Source organism: Glycine max, chromosome 13 (genome assembly GCF_000004515.6).
Source record: "Glycine max cultivar Williams 82 chromosome 13, Glycine_max_v4.0, whole genome shotgun sequence".
Lineage (NCBI taxonomy): Eukaryota > Viridiplantae > Streptophyta > Magnoliopsida > Fabales > Fabaceae > Glycine > Glycine max.
Window position 1 is genome coordinate 13,460,773 of NC_038249.2, and position 14,817 is coordinate 13,475,589.

At 34.4% G+C, this 14,817-nt stretch overlaps 1 protein-coding gene across 1 annotated transcript; it reads left to right on the forward strand.

Moving 5' to 3' along the window:
• The first annotated feature begins 9,279 nt into the window (after positions 1-9,279).
• LOC100790426 (1-aminocyclopropane-1-carboxylate oxidase 2-like) lies at positions 9,280-14,616 on the forward strand. The gene is made up of 3 exons (NM_001254142.3): positions 9,280-9,676; positions 13,606-13,921; positions 14,032-14,616. Exons 1-3 carry the CDS (start codon positions 9,339-9,341, stop codon positions 14,275-14,277), a joined length of 900 nt encoding a protein of 299 aa, NP_001241071.1. The 5' UTR covers positions 9,280-9,338; the 3' UTR covers positions 14,278-14,616.
• Positions 14,617-14,817: the final 201 nt, after the last annotated feature.

The window sequence follows — 14,817 nt, forward strand, 5'->3', positions numbered from 1 at the left end:
TTTCACAAAGATTGGTCTGTCAAACATATATAATTCACTGTAATAATTATAAGGATAAAATGAAAATTGCAAAAATACCCCAAAACTCATTCCAATTGATATCTCTAAGGATCCCTACACATGTTCTCATTAATTCTCAATTGTGAATAACTCATCCCTTACCTCTAAGCAGGCTCACATGTCTTCAGCCAGCAATAGCAACATCTCTAGCGGTTCCCTGGAGTTCCTCCAATTTTTTCCTCTAACTGCTCCAATAGAGTTCCCAAACATCAAAGAGACAGAGAAGAGATTGAAGTCTCCACTTGTATTGTCACCAACGATTTATTTTTCTCCCTCCACAAATATTATCTCGCAAATCCCAACGGTGAAAGAGTGCGACATTGAATTTCAAACAACATATACAAATTTCATGAAAATCTAACGGTTAACGAAATCGGGATCGTAGTTTTACCGAGACAGCTCTGGGTTTCTACGGGAAAGGAAAATGATACAATGCGAAGGATATTTCTCTTAGCTCAGACATAATATCGAAATTCCCAATGGTGAGAATGCTCATAATTGGGTTGCGAATGTGGTTCTCAAATTTCACGACGATCCAAAGGTGAATGAGTCCGAGATCGTTATTTTTCTGAGACATGTTAGATGGCCTGCGGGAAAAAGAGAGGGTTTTGGGAGAAGAAAGAAAAAACGAAATTGTGAGGCAGAGGAGGCTAAGGAGTCAGTCTGAAAACTGAACAAGCATGTTGCTATTTATAGCTAGGGGCATTTACGACCTATTATTTACTCTATTTATTTATTTATTTATTTATTATTTATTAGTTTATAAAAACAAACTTTATTTTATTCTTTATCAAATAAATAAAAAAAACCCTTTTTGTTTTCTCTCAAATCATTATTTTAATTAATAATTATATCTCCTTATTTATTTATTTATAAAATCTCATCATTTTTTTTAAATTCCATTTATTTATAAATAACAATCCTTTTTAATCTAGTTTACGAGATGAAATGAAATAGGGACACGAAATAATTAATCCTTTTTTTAAATTCCATTTATTTATAAATAACAATCCATTACATGTCTGGCCGAGATGAAATGAAATAGGGACACGAAATAACAATTGAGCAACTTGTTCAGTTGCTCGAGTAGGGAGACGATTGTTAGTTTTTCAAATGAATTGTGTAAATGTAATAGAACGATTGGCGTAAAAAAATATTGGGGTCGTACATGTGTACGTCGATCCTTGAACTGAATCGTCTACAATGTGACCATTCTGGTAAATGAGGGTTGCAATTTCTTTAGGTGGAGCCATGGTGGTGCTTATGGGATATGAGTGGAAATGGAGAGAGAGTTACAAATGGAGTTTTGTTTTGTGAGAAAATTGTTGTGTGTGATATGTTGTTGTCAAATTGTGATATTATATATAGGCTGAGAAAGTTTAGTACCAGAGTTAGATTGGAATTTTAGGTGGGAGAGTTAGATTGGAAGGTTAGGTTGGGAGAGTTAGTTACGAGGGTTAGATGGGAGGGTTAGATTGGAAGGTTAGATGAGAGAGGTAGTTTGAAAAGTTAGGTGGGATAGTTAGTTACGAGGGTTAGATAAGAAGGTTAGGTGAGAATGTTAGATTGGAAAGTTAGGTAAGAGAGTTAGATCGAAAGGTTAGGTGGGAGGGTTAGGCAGCAAAGTTAGTTACGACGATTAGGTAGGACATTAAGTGCATGTGAGTAAATTAGTGTACACATGTGAGTGAACAATATGCAACCTCACACATTAATATACATGACAGACTATTTGTTTAATCATGATTGTTGACCGTAGTGTTCCGTATCGCATGCCAAGGTCACATGGATTGTTCAGAAACATGTTAATGGGATAAACATACGCATGTGAGTGAATAGTGTGCAACACCACACTTTAATGGGGTGTCAGTGCATGTGAGGGTTAGGTATGACATTGCTCTGCATATCTGAAATCATGCATATGTAGACTATTATTACTAAAGTAAATTAAAAATAACAACTTCAAAGCATGCAATAACTGCAACTAGATAATAAAGATGGAGAAAAACTTCAACGCAATACAACAACAAAATATGTTAAATTATTCATTCTAATTTCAGGGTATTCTCCAGCTTCTGCTCCATGTCGGCTCAACTTAGGTCATTAACTTGAGTAGGTGATAATGAATTATGAACATCAACTTAAGTTCCATACATATTACACTTGTCATATTGAGAAATGTATGAAACATGCATGAGACACTTTCTTGGTCAATAATTTCAATTGCCCTATATTGAACTTCACCATTTAATTGATATACAGGACAACGATACCAAATGGCATTAATTATAGGCGTAACACCATTATCTGTAATTGATGACTGTATTGCAGTGATTATATTTGACAGCGTCATTGTTGGATTCAAGAGTAACGACTTTGTGTTGTCACCTCTGAAAATTGCATTTTCATTTGAACTTTGAATGATTTCACCATTGATATAAACGTATGCACAAATAGGCTCTGACCTCATTGCTAGCCCTCTTTATTTTCTCTCACAATTTGATTAGACACAACTGTGCAAAGTATTGGGTGACATGGTAGGTTTATATATGCAATCAATCATGGGTCCATGGTTCACGTGAATTAGAATCTCGATGCGTTGCAGTACCACAGTCGTGTTAACGTGCTTTGGAATCTCGAGGCATTATAATTACATTAAGTGTAACATTGACGCCATGCGAAATGTTGAGAACGAAGCTAATGCGGTTATCGTACGCATGCGGGTGAACAGTATGCATGAAAATGTCATTGCTTCACGTGCATTAGAATCTCGATGTGTGACAGTACCACAATTGTTGTTAACGTGCTTTGGAATCTCGAGGCCTTGCAACGAGAAAAATTATAAATGTGTTTTGGAATCTCGAGGCATTACAGTTACCTTAAGTGTAATGTTAAGGACATGCGAATTATTGAGAACCAAGTTCATGCGGCTAACGTACGCATGCGGGTGAACAGTGTGCACGAAATTTCATTGATTCACGTGAATTAGAATCTCGATGCATCACAGTACCACAGTCATGTTAACGTGCTTTGGAATCTCCAGGCCTTACAACGAGACAAATTATAAATGTGCTTTGGAATGTCAAGGCATTATAGTTACCTTAAGTGTATTTGTGCTTGCAAAACTGAACACAGTTTAAATGATAAATAGATGAGAGGTGCATGTCAATACCACATTTGCATCACCCAACTTCAAATTTTATATCATTTGTATTCGGTTTACCATTTGACATCATTCTCATGGATGATAAACCTTTATTGCATCATCAACACGTTCATCGTTCACGTACTACGATTAATGAGTTAATTATTTCCTATTACCATACAATACCTGAACCAAAACCACAAATTATACCATTATTATCGTGTACCAGGTTCCAACATATTGCCCTAATCAAACAGTGTAAAATTGATCATGCATTGATCACTACATTGGTTGAATGATGGAGGCCTGAAACACATACCTTTCACCTGCCATGGGGAGAGTGCACCATCACACTCGAAGATGTTGCACTTCATCTAGGCATTAGAATCGATGGTCGTGTTGTGGCTGGACCTAGCTTCTTACATTGGGATGAGTTATGCCACGAGTTACTAGGGGAAGTCCCTCCCGAAAATGCACGTAAAGGAGCCGCATTGAAGCTGACATGGTTGCTAAGCATGTTGCGCGCACCTATGGTTGTTAAACTCTCGATTTAAATCATAAAATCTTACGATTTTACGATTCTACTAAGAGTTGACGAGTTAAATCAGAAGTAGAATCGAAACCGGAGTAGACTCGTCCGATTTTGCGTAGACTCGGATGAGTTTAGGTAGACTCGCGAGTCTGCTTCGAGTCCACGATTTTATGAAAACCCGAAACGACGTCTTACAACAACCCCCGAAAATGACTCTCGTGACTCTCTCTACTCACTCACTCTACCTTGTTCAAGCTACTAACCCCCCAAAGTGACTCTCGCTGAGCTACTCGTGTTGTCGTGGTTGTCGTCATCGCTGTCGTGCTGCAGTGCTGGACTGCTAAGCTAATCGCATTGTGGTGGTCCTCATCATTGTTTGAAACTTGAAAGCTCTCATTTCCTGACCTAGCTCCAAGCTTTGCTCCACGACGCTAAGGTGTTTTCTTTCTCAAAGCTTCTTTGTTAATTCATCTCTGTTAATTGAAAGTTTGAAATGATGCTTATTAAGGGAGTATCTGTTAATTGAAATTCTGGCAAGGCTATTGTTAGCTTCATTGTAGTGTTGAGTTTTGGGTTCTATTGCTAAATTAAGAGAGTATCAGTTAATTGAAATCTCTGTTAATTGAAAGTTTGAAACGATGCTTAGTGTTGAATTTTGGCAACGCTAAGGTGGTCCTCCGAACATGGACAAATTATCTGTTAATTGAAATTTTGGCTTCATCAAGGGTGGGTAGATGGTTTTGTTGTTGCCTTTTGGGTAGTGGGTTCTGTTGCTGCCCTTTTGAATAAACTCTTACGAGTTTACGATTCGATTCTACGAGTCGATTTTACGAAACCTCCACGATTCTACGTAGAATCGCGAGTTTAACAACCATGCGTGCACCATTGCCCGAAGAACCAACAACGCACCAACTACAATGCAGGTGTAGAGCTTACATAAATGTATATGATTGGCGGTGCTTTAATTCCTGATAAATCTGGAAATAAAGTTCATTTAATGTATTTGAACCTATTACGTGATTTGAACAACACAAAAAAATATAGTTGGGATTCGGCTTGATTAGCAAACCTGTATAGAGAACTATGTCGAGCATCATCAGAGGTAGGTAAATCTATGGGTGGTTGTGTCATACTATTGCAGTCATGGGCTTGGTACCGCATGCCTTTTATTGCACTAAGAGTCCCACAACCCGAAATAACTTTTCCACTGGCTAAAAGGTTATTTACATATAGCGAAATGTTAATTTTTTTATTTCAACGACGTGTATTATAACATTACAATGAATACTAATTTTGTATGTTTTACATTTCAGATGGAGTGGTGGTAGATTAGAATATAGGGCCACACAACATGGTGACTTAGTCGGATATAGGTCTCGTATAGATCATATGGAGAGCCATGAGGTATAATACTATCATGATCTGTACCTTAAATATGTACATACATACTAACATGTTGCCTGGTTGGCATATATTTCAGTTTTCTTGGGTCCCATATAGAGGATTTGAAGAACACCTACCCAGACATGCTTATAGAGACATGGAGATTTGGTCTGCATGTACTGCAATTATTTGTTTCTCGATTGTCGAATGGCATCAAACAAATCGGGTGAAGCTACAGTTTGGACTACAACAAAATATCCCTATTGATCCCATGAATCTTGATCTACTTCACCAAATTGACATGCGAGGCAATCATTACACTGATTGGATGGAATACTATATAGAGTAGATTAATATCTAGAAAAACAAACACAACAATCTTTTAGCTGGGCAATGGGTTGAAGGAATAGTGACACATACACCAGCGTACATGGAATGGTATAGGAAAAACACTACTTTGTTCTTGTCTGTTGCACAACAACTACATGATCATACACAGCAATTACCCAAAATGTTGCAGGGTCAGGTGTTGAACAAACATATTTTGAAATTCCACATCCTCAGTCAATGTTTTCTACTCCTTCACTTGCTCGTCAAACTTTTGGCCACATTGGCGAGTCAGTCACCACAACCACCCATGAATGGATGACCGATTTATTTGGCATCGATTTCAATACACCAAATTCAGCGACATCATATTTAGCTACTTTACAATAGTTTGATGCACCGCATTCATTTGGAGAACAAGGTCAAAGTTCTTCAGCTGCAACAACCAACATTGAAAATACTAACATAGAACAACAACATCATAATAGATATTTTATAAACATGAAATTTGAATTACAATTACGTATAATGGGCTAGTTTTGCTACAATAAACAATAATGACATTACTATTTTAGTGAATAATGCAGAAAAGGATACTGACATTGATCCACAACAAGCATAACAAACTCTTCATATCCTTACAACAGGGCATCATAACTGCCTCTCTAGTTTCACAATCATTCACCTACCCCTTACCTTTTAGTCTTCACACGCCACAATAAATGCTCCACACTTCCTGAGCCACTCCAATAGCCACCAGTTACCACCCTTGGGAAAAGCCAGTCATCATCTTTTTATTACCTGCTACCACAGTCCAATTGCACACGCCAAAATCAAACTTTTCGATGATACTCCATTTCCAATGTTCAACACAATATTGCTGCTTATCAAAAACTCTTCATCTCCTTGCCATTACCAACATGAGCTCACAATCATCCACTGCCTCCAGCGCTATAAGTCCTTCGTATCAACTTCTCCCAACGCCCTCAATCCATTCATTTCTTTTATTTTTCTATATGTTTTCAACATTCATTTTCTTTACTCCTGTATTTTGAGAATAACACCACCTTCATCCTTTAGAATCACATTCATAAAGTACATCTGTTTATTTTAATTTTTTATACTATTATGATGCGGGCTCACTGCAGATAAGGCATACACTTATTATATCACCCATCATCTACCAATTCATAGTCGCATTTCACAATGACATGGTAAGATTAACTATTTATACAACTATGTTGTACTCTCTACATCAAAACAAATCTATTTTCATTTTGATTGCTCATTCATTCAAGTTGTATTAGTAATCTTTTAAATGTTTTCTTCCAGGACATCATTGAAATACCATCATTTTACCACCGATCGTGGGCACCACACTATCCGCAATTTGTCCACTTCAAATACAATGGAGGCACTCACCAAATCAAAGTCTAGCAACATCGCAACAAATTTTTCTTCGTTGATGGATTCAAGGAGTTCAGAAGGGACTTAAATATTTGTGAATCCACTACCATCAACTTTTACGCTTGCGACCAGAACTGGATATTCAACTTACACTTCATACCACCCCTAGAACAACAAACATGTGGAAGACCTTGACTAACTACAAGAAAATATGTAAGGACGACTACATAAGTCACTAAATCCATGCTCGGTGCCCCTTATCCACTGGTAAATCTTCATGTACTAATTATACTTTCTTATTCCAATACTTATTAAATTATATTACTTATTTCAATTTCTACTCTATGCACTTCCACCCTCTGTTGTATTGTATGTTGATGCTTGTGCTCAACATATGACAATCCTGAGAAAACATGCCCATCCCCTTCAATGGAAAGTTAGCGTCAATGACCCTGGCATTGGCGAAAAACGCATTGTTCGACCTTGGTATCAGTTTTTGGCGGACAATGATTTCATCCATGGAGATGAAATTTTGTTTTACTTCAGGTCTTATGATAAAATTTGGGAAGTAGTTATCAGAAGGCAAAAAAATTGGAAAGACAGTGACTCAGGTTAAATTTGGTTATAGTTTATTTCAATTGCATATAATATTTTATTTTTTTAGCACAATATTATTATAAATATTCAGTTCTCTTTTTGTGGGCTACATTCATGGTTATATTTTCTTTTATTCCTACCATGCAATCAAAAATTCCAATGCTTATTGAATAAAAAACCAAACGACTCGTATGTATGCACGGGTTACAAACTAATATATATATATATATATATATATATATATATATATATATATATATATATATATATATATATATACACACTGAAATTGTTATTTATCTGTCGGTAATGTTCTTTTTTTTAATACCATTAAATGGAATTGTTATTACCATTAAATGAAATTATTATCATCATAGAGTCTTGAGGCTATATTTATGTGCTGGCTACTAGTTTGAGGTATTTGGGCACTTCCAAAGTGTTTTTTTCTTGTCCGTAATACTTTGTCTAATTACTGCCCATTTCGGTGACAGCCTATGCTGTGAGTCATCTTGTTGAAGGTTCTATATATCTGAATAGATAGAAAAATGAAGTGTAGCCAGAGAGGAAAGAGAAAAAAAGTTAAATAAATCATACTCATGCAATTCTTAATTGCCCCAACAGAATGGCGTTATCTACATTGTTGAGAGCATGTAGAAATTGTTTAAAGGTTCAATGTTGACACGTAACATAGAAGAAGAAATGAAGAATGAAATTCATGCTTCAAGAATCAGCTGGACTTCGATATGGAGAAAAAAGAATGATAAAGGGTAAGACTGTACAAAATAATTATTTATCTTTTACCATTGCTTTTACAAAAAGAAATAATTATTTATTTTTGTCCATAGCACATATTTTTTCCTGTACTCCCGAATCAAAGCATTTATGGCCTATCAAAATGTTATCCCATATCCCAAAAATTTCGGTACATAATTGTATACATGATATTTTATAGCACAATCACCCTCGAAGGTGATTAGATTGGACTGGATGTAATATGACAGTGGTCAGGCTAATTAAGATCCTATAAGAAGGATTGTGGATCAGGCCACAAACCAATCCAGGAAGGTAGATAACTTCATAACCTAAACATAAGATGCCGTAGAGACTAAGTGTGTAGGGATCAAAATTGACCCGATCCGGGGGTAGACAGGTCCCTAGCCTCAAGCACAAGGTTCTGAGAAACAAATTGTATAGGGATTGAGACACAAACCGATCAAAGAGGATACACACTCTCCTAACCTCAAATACGAGGTACTTAAAGACTAGGTGTGTAGATATCGAAATACAACCCGATCCAAGGGATATACAGGCTCTTAGAGTCTAGCACAAAGTGCATAAAAACTAAATATTAAGAATTGAAATACAATTTGATTTAGGAGGATACACAAGCCCCTAAACTCAAACACAAAATGCAAGAAGCTAAGCATGTAAGGATCGGAATACGATCCATGGGTACTAATTTGTATTTATTTAGACCGTAATAGATATCATGTCTATTTGCATGTGATTGGTTCAGTACGTGGGACCATGCTAGTTTTTGTGTTTTTGTTTTTTTCTTATCCTGGGACATACATAGTCTTACGTCCTATAAGCGCTCTTCACGGGACCATTTCAGAATTTCACGCGTTGAGTATGAATTTCACGCCTTTTAAATTTTCCAAATCAGGGCTTCTCCAGTGGGAAACAATAAGACATGGACAGTTATTTGTTAACTCTCCCTTTTTACTGTCCCTTCTTTTTTGTCTTTGTTTCTTCACTTCCTTCGAATTGTTTTTTTCTGACAAGGCAACAATCATCACTATTAATAAGAGTTCCTTCCTTCACTCTCACCCAAGCCAAAGAAAGGAACAAGAACAAGAACAACAAAGTAACGTGAAAGAGAGAGAGATGGAGGCGATTGTTCCAGTGGTGGATTTCCAGAGGCTTTCAGAGGAAGAGGAGCGCAAGAAGCTGAGAAAAACATGTGAGAAACCAGGGTGTTTCAGAATCATCAACCACTCAATTCCACTAACACTCATGGCTGACATGAAGTCAGTGGTTAAATACTTGCATGACCTTCCCACGGAAATCAAAATGCGCAACAAACCCTCCGTCCCTGAGAGTGGCTATAGGGCGGCAATGCCAACAAGTCCTCTATACGAGGGCATGGGAATATATGACATGCATGCCTCACCACAAGCATTTGAAGATTTCTGCTCCAACTTGAATGTGTCACCCCGTCACAGGTTCTTTATGTTACTCTCATTCAATCCTTCTTTATTTGGCTCCAACAATATAGAATTTATTTTTGTATGCTTGAAAATTGTTATATATGAAAGTTAATTAATCACGTTTAATTACATAAATTTTAATTAAAAGTTAATTTTCCTCCAATTTATATCTTTTACTGGAACTTAGTATTAGGAATAAAAAATAGTATTAAAATTAAAATCTTAATAAATGAAGGTTGGTTTATAGATAGTAGCATTAAATGAGGTAAAATTAGTTGAAATTATTTTATATTTGAAATTAAATGATGTAAAATTAGTTTATTTTTTTTATATTTGAGGCCAATAGTTTTCTTTTATATTTAAGATCAAAGTAGCTTTTGTATTTGTACGAGGGTAAATAAGTAACTTTTTTCCTTTCTTATGTTCTCTGAATGATCTTTCCTCTTCTCCAAATGATACTTGGCCAGCCAAGGATGAGGTACCTATAAAAGGTACTTCAATGCTTAAGTAATAAGATCTCAACAGTGTTTTATCTCGATATTCATGTAATTATTTATACACACGGGGTGGACATGAGTCATATCAAGCCAAACTTTACTAGGCTTGAGCTCGGCTTGAGTTGAATACGCAAGGCTTGAGCTTGACTCATTACCTATCATAGGCTTTTTTTAGAGGCTCGGCTGGGCTTACATAAAAGTCTGATTTGGCCTACGAGCCTATTTAAAAGCCTACTTAAAGACATCTTTAACCAATTAATTGTTTTAAAACCTAGTGAAATACTAACCAAAAAAACAATTATAAAATTTTGTATAAGTAATGTACAAAATCATATTGAATTCAAGTTATTAAAACACAAAGTATATCAAAAGAAAATGAAAAAAAAGAACATAATATTAAAAAATATATGAATTAGACATGATTTATACTAATATAGCCAAATAAAAATATTTAAATTGTCTGAAAATGTCTTTACAAAACATTCTTTTCTTTGGAAGTATTAATCTGGTTGTATTATCCTTTTAATTTAAGTCCTTTTCTTTTTGAAAATTTTTCACATGCAAGGGAACTCTCTAAGCACTTTATGCCACTTCATCCTGTCATTCATAATGCCATAAAAATGTTATAGATAATAGTTATTATTATTATTACTTAAACAAGTCGGCTTGTCAAGCTTAACAAGTTTTTTTTATAGTTTGACATTGGCCTTTTTATCTAAAAAAACTTTTAAAGAGCTTAAGCTTGACCTTTATAGTAAACAAGTCGAGGCGAGCCGAGGCGAGCCTTAAATAGGCCGAGTCATAGGTCCTTGACAAGCGACTCAGCTCATTTTCATCCTCACCTTAGTGGATCTTCGACCTATGAGTTTTTTCTCAAGATTGCCTCTTTAGATAATGTATATGTAATTGTCATTGGGAAATTGATGTTATCCCTAATGATACTTTCTCAAATAATTAGGGTGATCTTTCTTTATAAAGATCATCATAAGTTGGATGAGACATGTTTAGTATTCAGTTAGACTCAGTACCTAGTAAAGGGGTATCAAGTATTTGGATAGGCCAAGGACCTAATACTATAGGGGATATTAGGTATTAGGCTAGGGCAAATATCTACCCGGTATAGTACAATTAAAGATTTTTAACCACATGTTTAGATTGGATAATGTTGGAGGCAAGGAAAATTGGACATAGTATGATTTATTGATTTTCATTTATTTGCTTGGTAGAAAAAAGAGGGGTGTGGATTCAGTGACTTTGGAGGAAAACTCACTCATTTTACATCAGCAGATTAATTTGATGGTTCAGATTTTACCACTTGTTTTAATAGATCTTTTTTACTTAAATTATTAATTTAATACTTATATTTGTTGGACCTTGTGGCCTCAATAATTTTACGAGAGATAGGCTTAGAATACAGAAGAAGCAACAACAATCAATTTAACAATGTTCTTTAAACATGCAAGACACAATTGATTGCAACAAAATAAATAAGATAAGGGAAGAGAAAATGCAAACACAATTTTATACTGGTTCGACCACTTCCCGTGCCTACATCCAGTACTCAAGCAACCCACTTGAGATTTCCACTATCTTTGTAAAATCCTTTACAAAGTCTGAACCACACAGGGACAACCCATCCCTTGTGTTCAGATGCTTTACAACAAGAGACTCACAGTCTCTTAACCAATCTCATTGAATAAGAAGAATGGAAGAAGAATTCTCTCTTCAAGAGAAGAATATTACAATGAAGATCATGTAAGAATCCTTATAGATTTTGCAAGTGTTTGGTCAAGGATTTCTTTTGAGAGAGCATTTGACAATGAAGTTCTTTTGGAATCTCTCTCATTGTCTTTTGAGAGGATAAGACATTTTGGACCAAAAATACTCTCTGTCTAAAATTCGTGCCCAAGTCACCTATTTATAGGCCTTTGATGACCATTCACAAATCTAATGAAAAGATGTGACTGTTGGCAGATTTTCTGAAAACTTTCCACTGGTAATCGATTACAATGTTTGTGTAATCGATTACACAATTATAATTTGAAGGGTTATGACTTTTGAATTTGAATTTCCAAAGTTTCGTTGCTGGTAATCGATTACAGACATATGGTAATCGATTACATGTTGAAAATTCAAATTCAAAACCTTTTTCAACAGCTATTTCTCAACCCTGTCTTCTGGTAATCGATTACACTTTCTGGTAATCGATTACCAGAGCCTTGCATGTCTTGAAAGCACATTGTTTTAAGGCAAGGCTTGGTCTTTAGTGAATCTTGAAACAAGGCTTTGTTTGTTGAAGCAATCTTGAATTATTCTTGAAGCAAATGCTTATCATTTGAAGCAGCCTTGTTAGATTCTTCTTTGACATCATCAAAATCATGTATACATACATTCACAATATTTTTATATACTTTAAAATCATAAACAATATTATTAATCGTGTTAATTAACTATTAAAATAAGATTACCTTTAATGAAAGATATACACGATGTGCATAAAAAATTATAAAAAAATGTTGTAGATCTTAAACTGTAAAAATTTTCATTCTCGGTAAAAGATTTTTTATAACTAAATAATTATCAGAAATTTTTAGACAATTTGAATAATACTAGAGATCACTGGTTAAATTAAAATAACTTTACATTAATTAATTTATGCGCTCACCGCTCAGTAGTATTTTTTATAATTTTAAAGTATAAAAAATATACGAACCAAGTCAATAATTAAATTAAAAGTATTTTTTAAAATAAATGCATGGTAAAATCTAGACCATAAAAATTAATCTAATGGCTTAAATGGGTGGAAAATGAAGGTGATTTTCCCGCTTTAAGTCACTGAATTCGATTACAAAAATGAGAGGTAGGGGTTACGAAATTTCGTGGATACTACCATTAGGGAAATCTTTCCAATTTGCCTTGAACGAGAGATGCTTTGTTGGTGCTAATGTATTTCTCTTTTAATTTCTTAAAATTAAATATTTTTATAATTAATATATATATATATATATATATATATATATATATATATATATATATATATATATATATATATATATATATATATATATAAAGAATAACAATTTAAAACTCATTCAAAGTTGGCCTAATTGTAAGAGTTAGAGTAATTAATATAAGGTATTAGATTTGAAGCTCATTGTTGTCATTATACAATAAATCATTGTTGTTATTATATAATAAATAATTGTGTCGTGAAGAAAAATGATGCAGCAAATATATTTTTTTAATTAGTATATAAAATATTTTCATATAGTTTTTTTTTCACTCTTTATGATCATCTAAATTAGTCAAGAAAAAATTATATATTTTATTTCTCCTCTATTTTTTTCATTCTTACTTCAATTCTTTCTATTGTACTTTAAATTCAGATAAAAAGAATGAGCTTGATATCTTTAACATTCATTAAGTTGATTTATTTTTTCTTCATAGGCAAATAATAAAGGAATATGGTCAAGCAATTCATGACTTGGCATCAAATTTATCACAAAAAATGGCTGAGTCTTTGGGTATAATGGATAATGATTTCAAGGACTGGCCATTCATTTTGAGGACTATTAAATATAGTTTTACCCCAGATGTTATAGGCTCCACGGGAGCACAATTGCACTCAGATACAGGATTTATCACTCTACTTCAAGATGATGAACATGTTAGTGGTCTTGAGATGATGGATGATTTTGGCTCATTTAAGGCAGTTCCTCCCATACCAGGGGCCTTCCTTTGCATTGTTGGAGATGTTGGACATGTAAGCATAGATTAACAAGATATTTTTATGTATTTGAATCACATTAGCTAAACCTTATTTTAATTTTGAACATTATGTATCCACTATAAAATAAATATATCTTTGTACAGGTTTGGAGCAATGGAAAATTTTGGAATGCCAGACATCGTGTAATATGCAAGGAAACGGGTACTCGTTATTCATTTGGTGCATTTATGTTATCACCAAGGGATGGTAATGTTGAGGCCCCAAAAAAATTGGTGGAAGTTGACCATGTACAACGCTATCGACCATTTAAGTACGAAGATTTGAGGGATTTCAGAATCACCACAGGAAAGAGGGATGGCGAAGTCCTTGATCAATATCGCATTTGTTAGTCATTTTATGCATCGAAATACATCGCCAATAGAACTTTATTTTGAAAAATAAGTTGGCGATAAAATAAATGTTGCATCCATTCTAAATAATTTAAATAGTTTGGTGTCCTTGTTCGTTCATGAATCCTAATTCGTCGTGTTTTAATTTGGATCATGTTATTGTATTTTGTTCTAGTTGAGTTGTGTTACTATTGATATGCTTGCTGTAGACCAAGGAAAGTCTATATATGCAGCAGGTTATGTGATGAATTTGAGTGTGATCATTAAAGTTGCCATGGTTGATATCTTCAAACAAAATATTTAATAAGAGTCCTTAGATTTATTATTCACCAAAATAAAGTCCTTAGATTTATTCAAAGCACTCTTGAGTAATCTTGTTAGGGAACATGTGATGAGAGGAACGAGCAAAAATAATATCAATTGAAATAGAGACATTCATTATAAGAAAACTATATAACTAACAAGCAAGCTAGTACGGTTTTCTTCATAACCAACCCAACACACCTAACAAGGAAGTGGTTGTAACCTCTACTTTAGAAA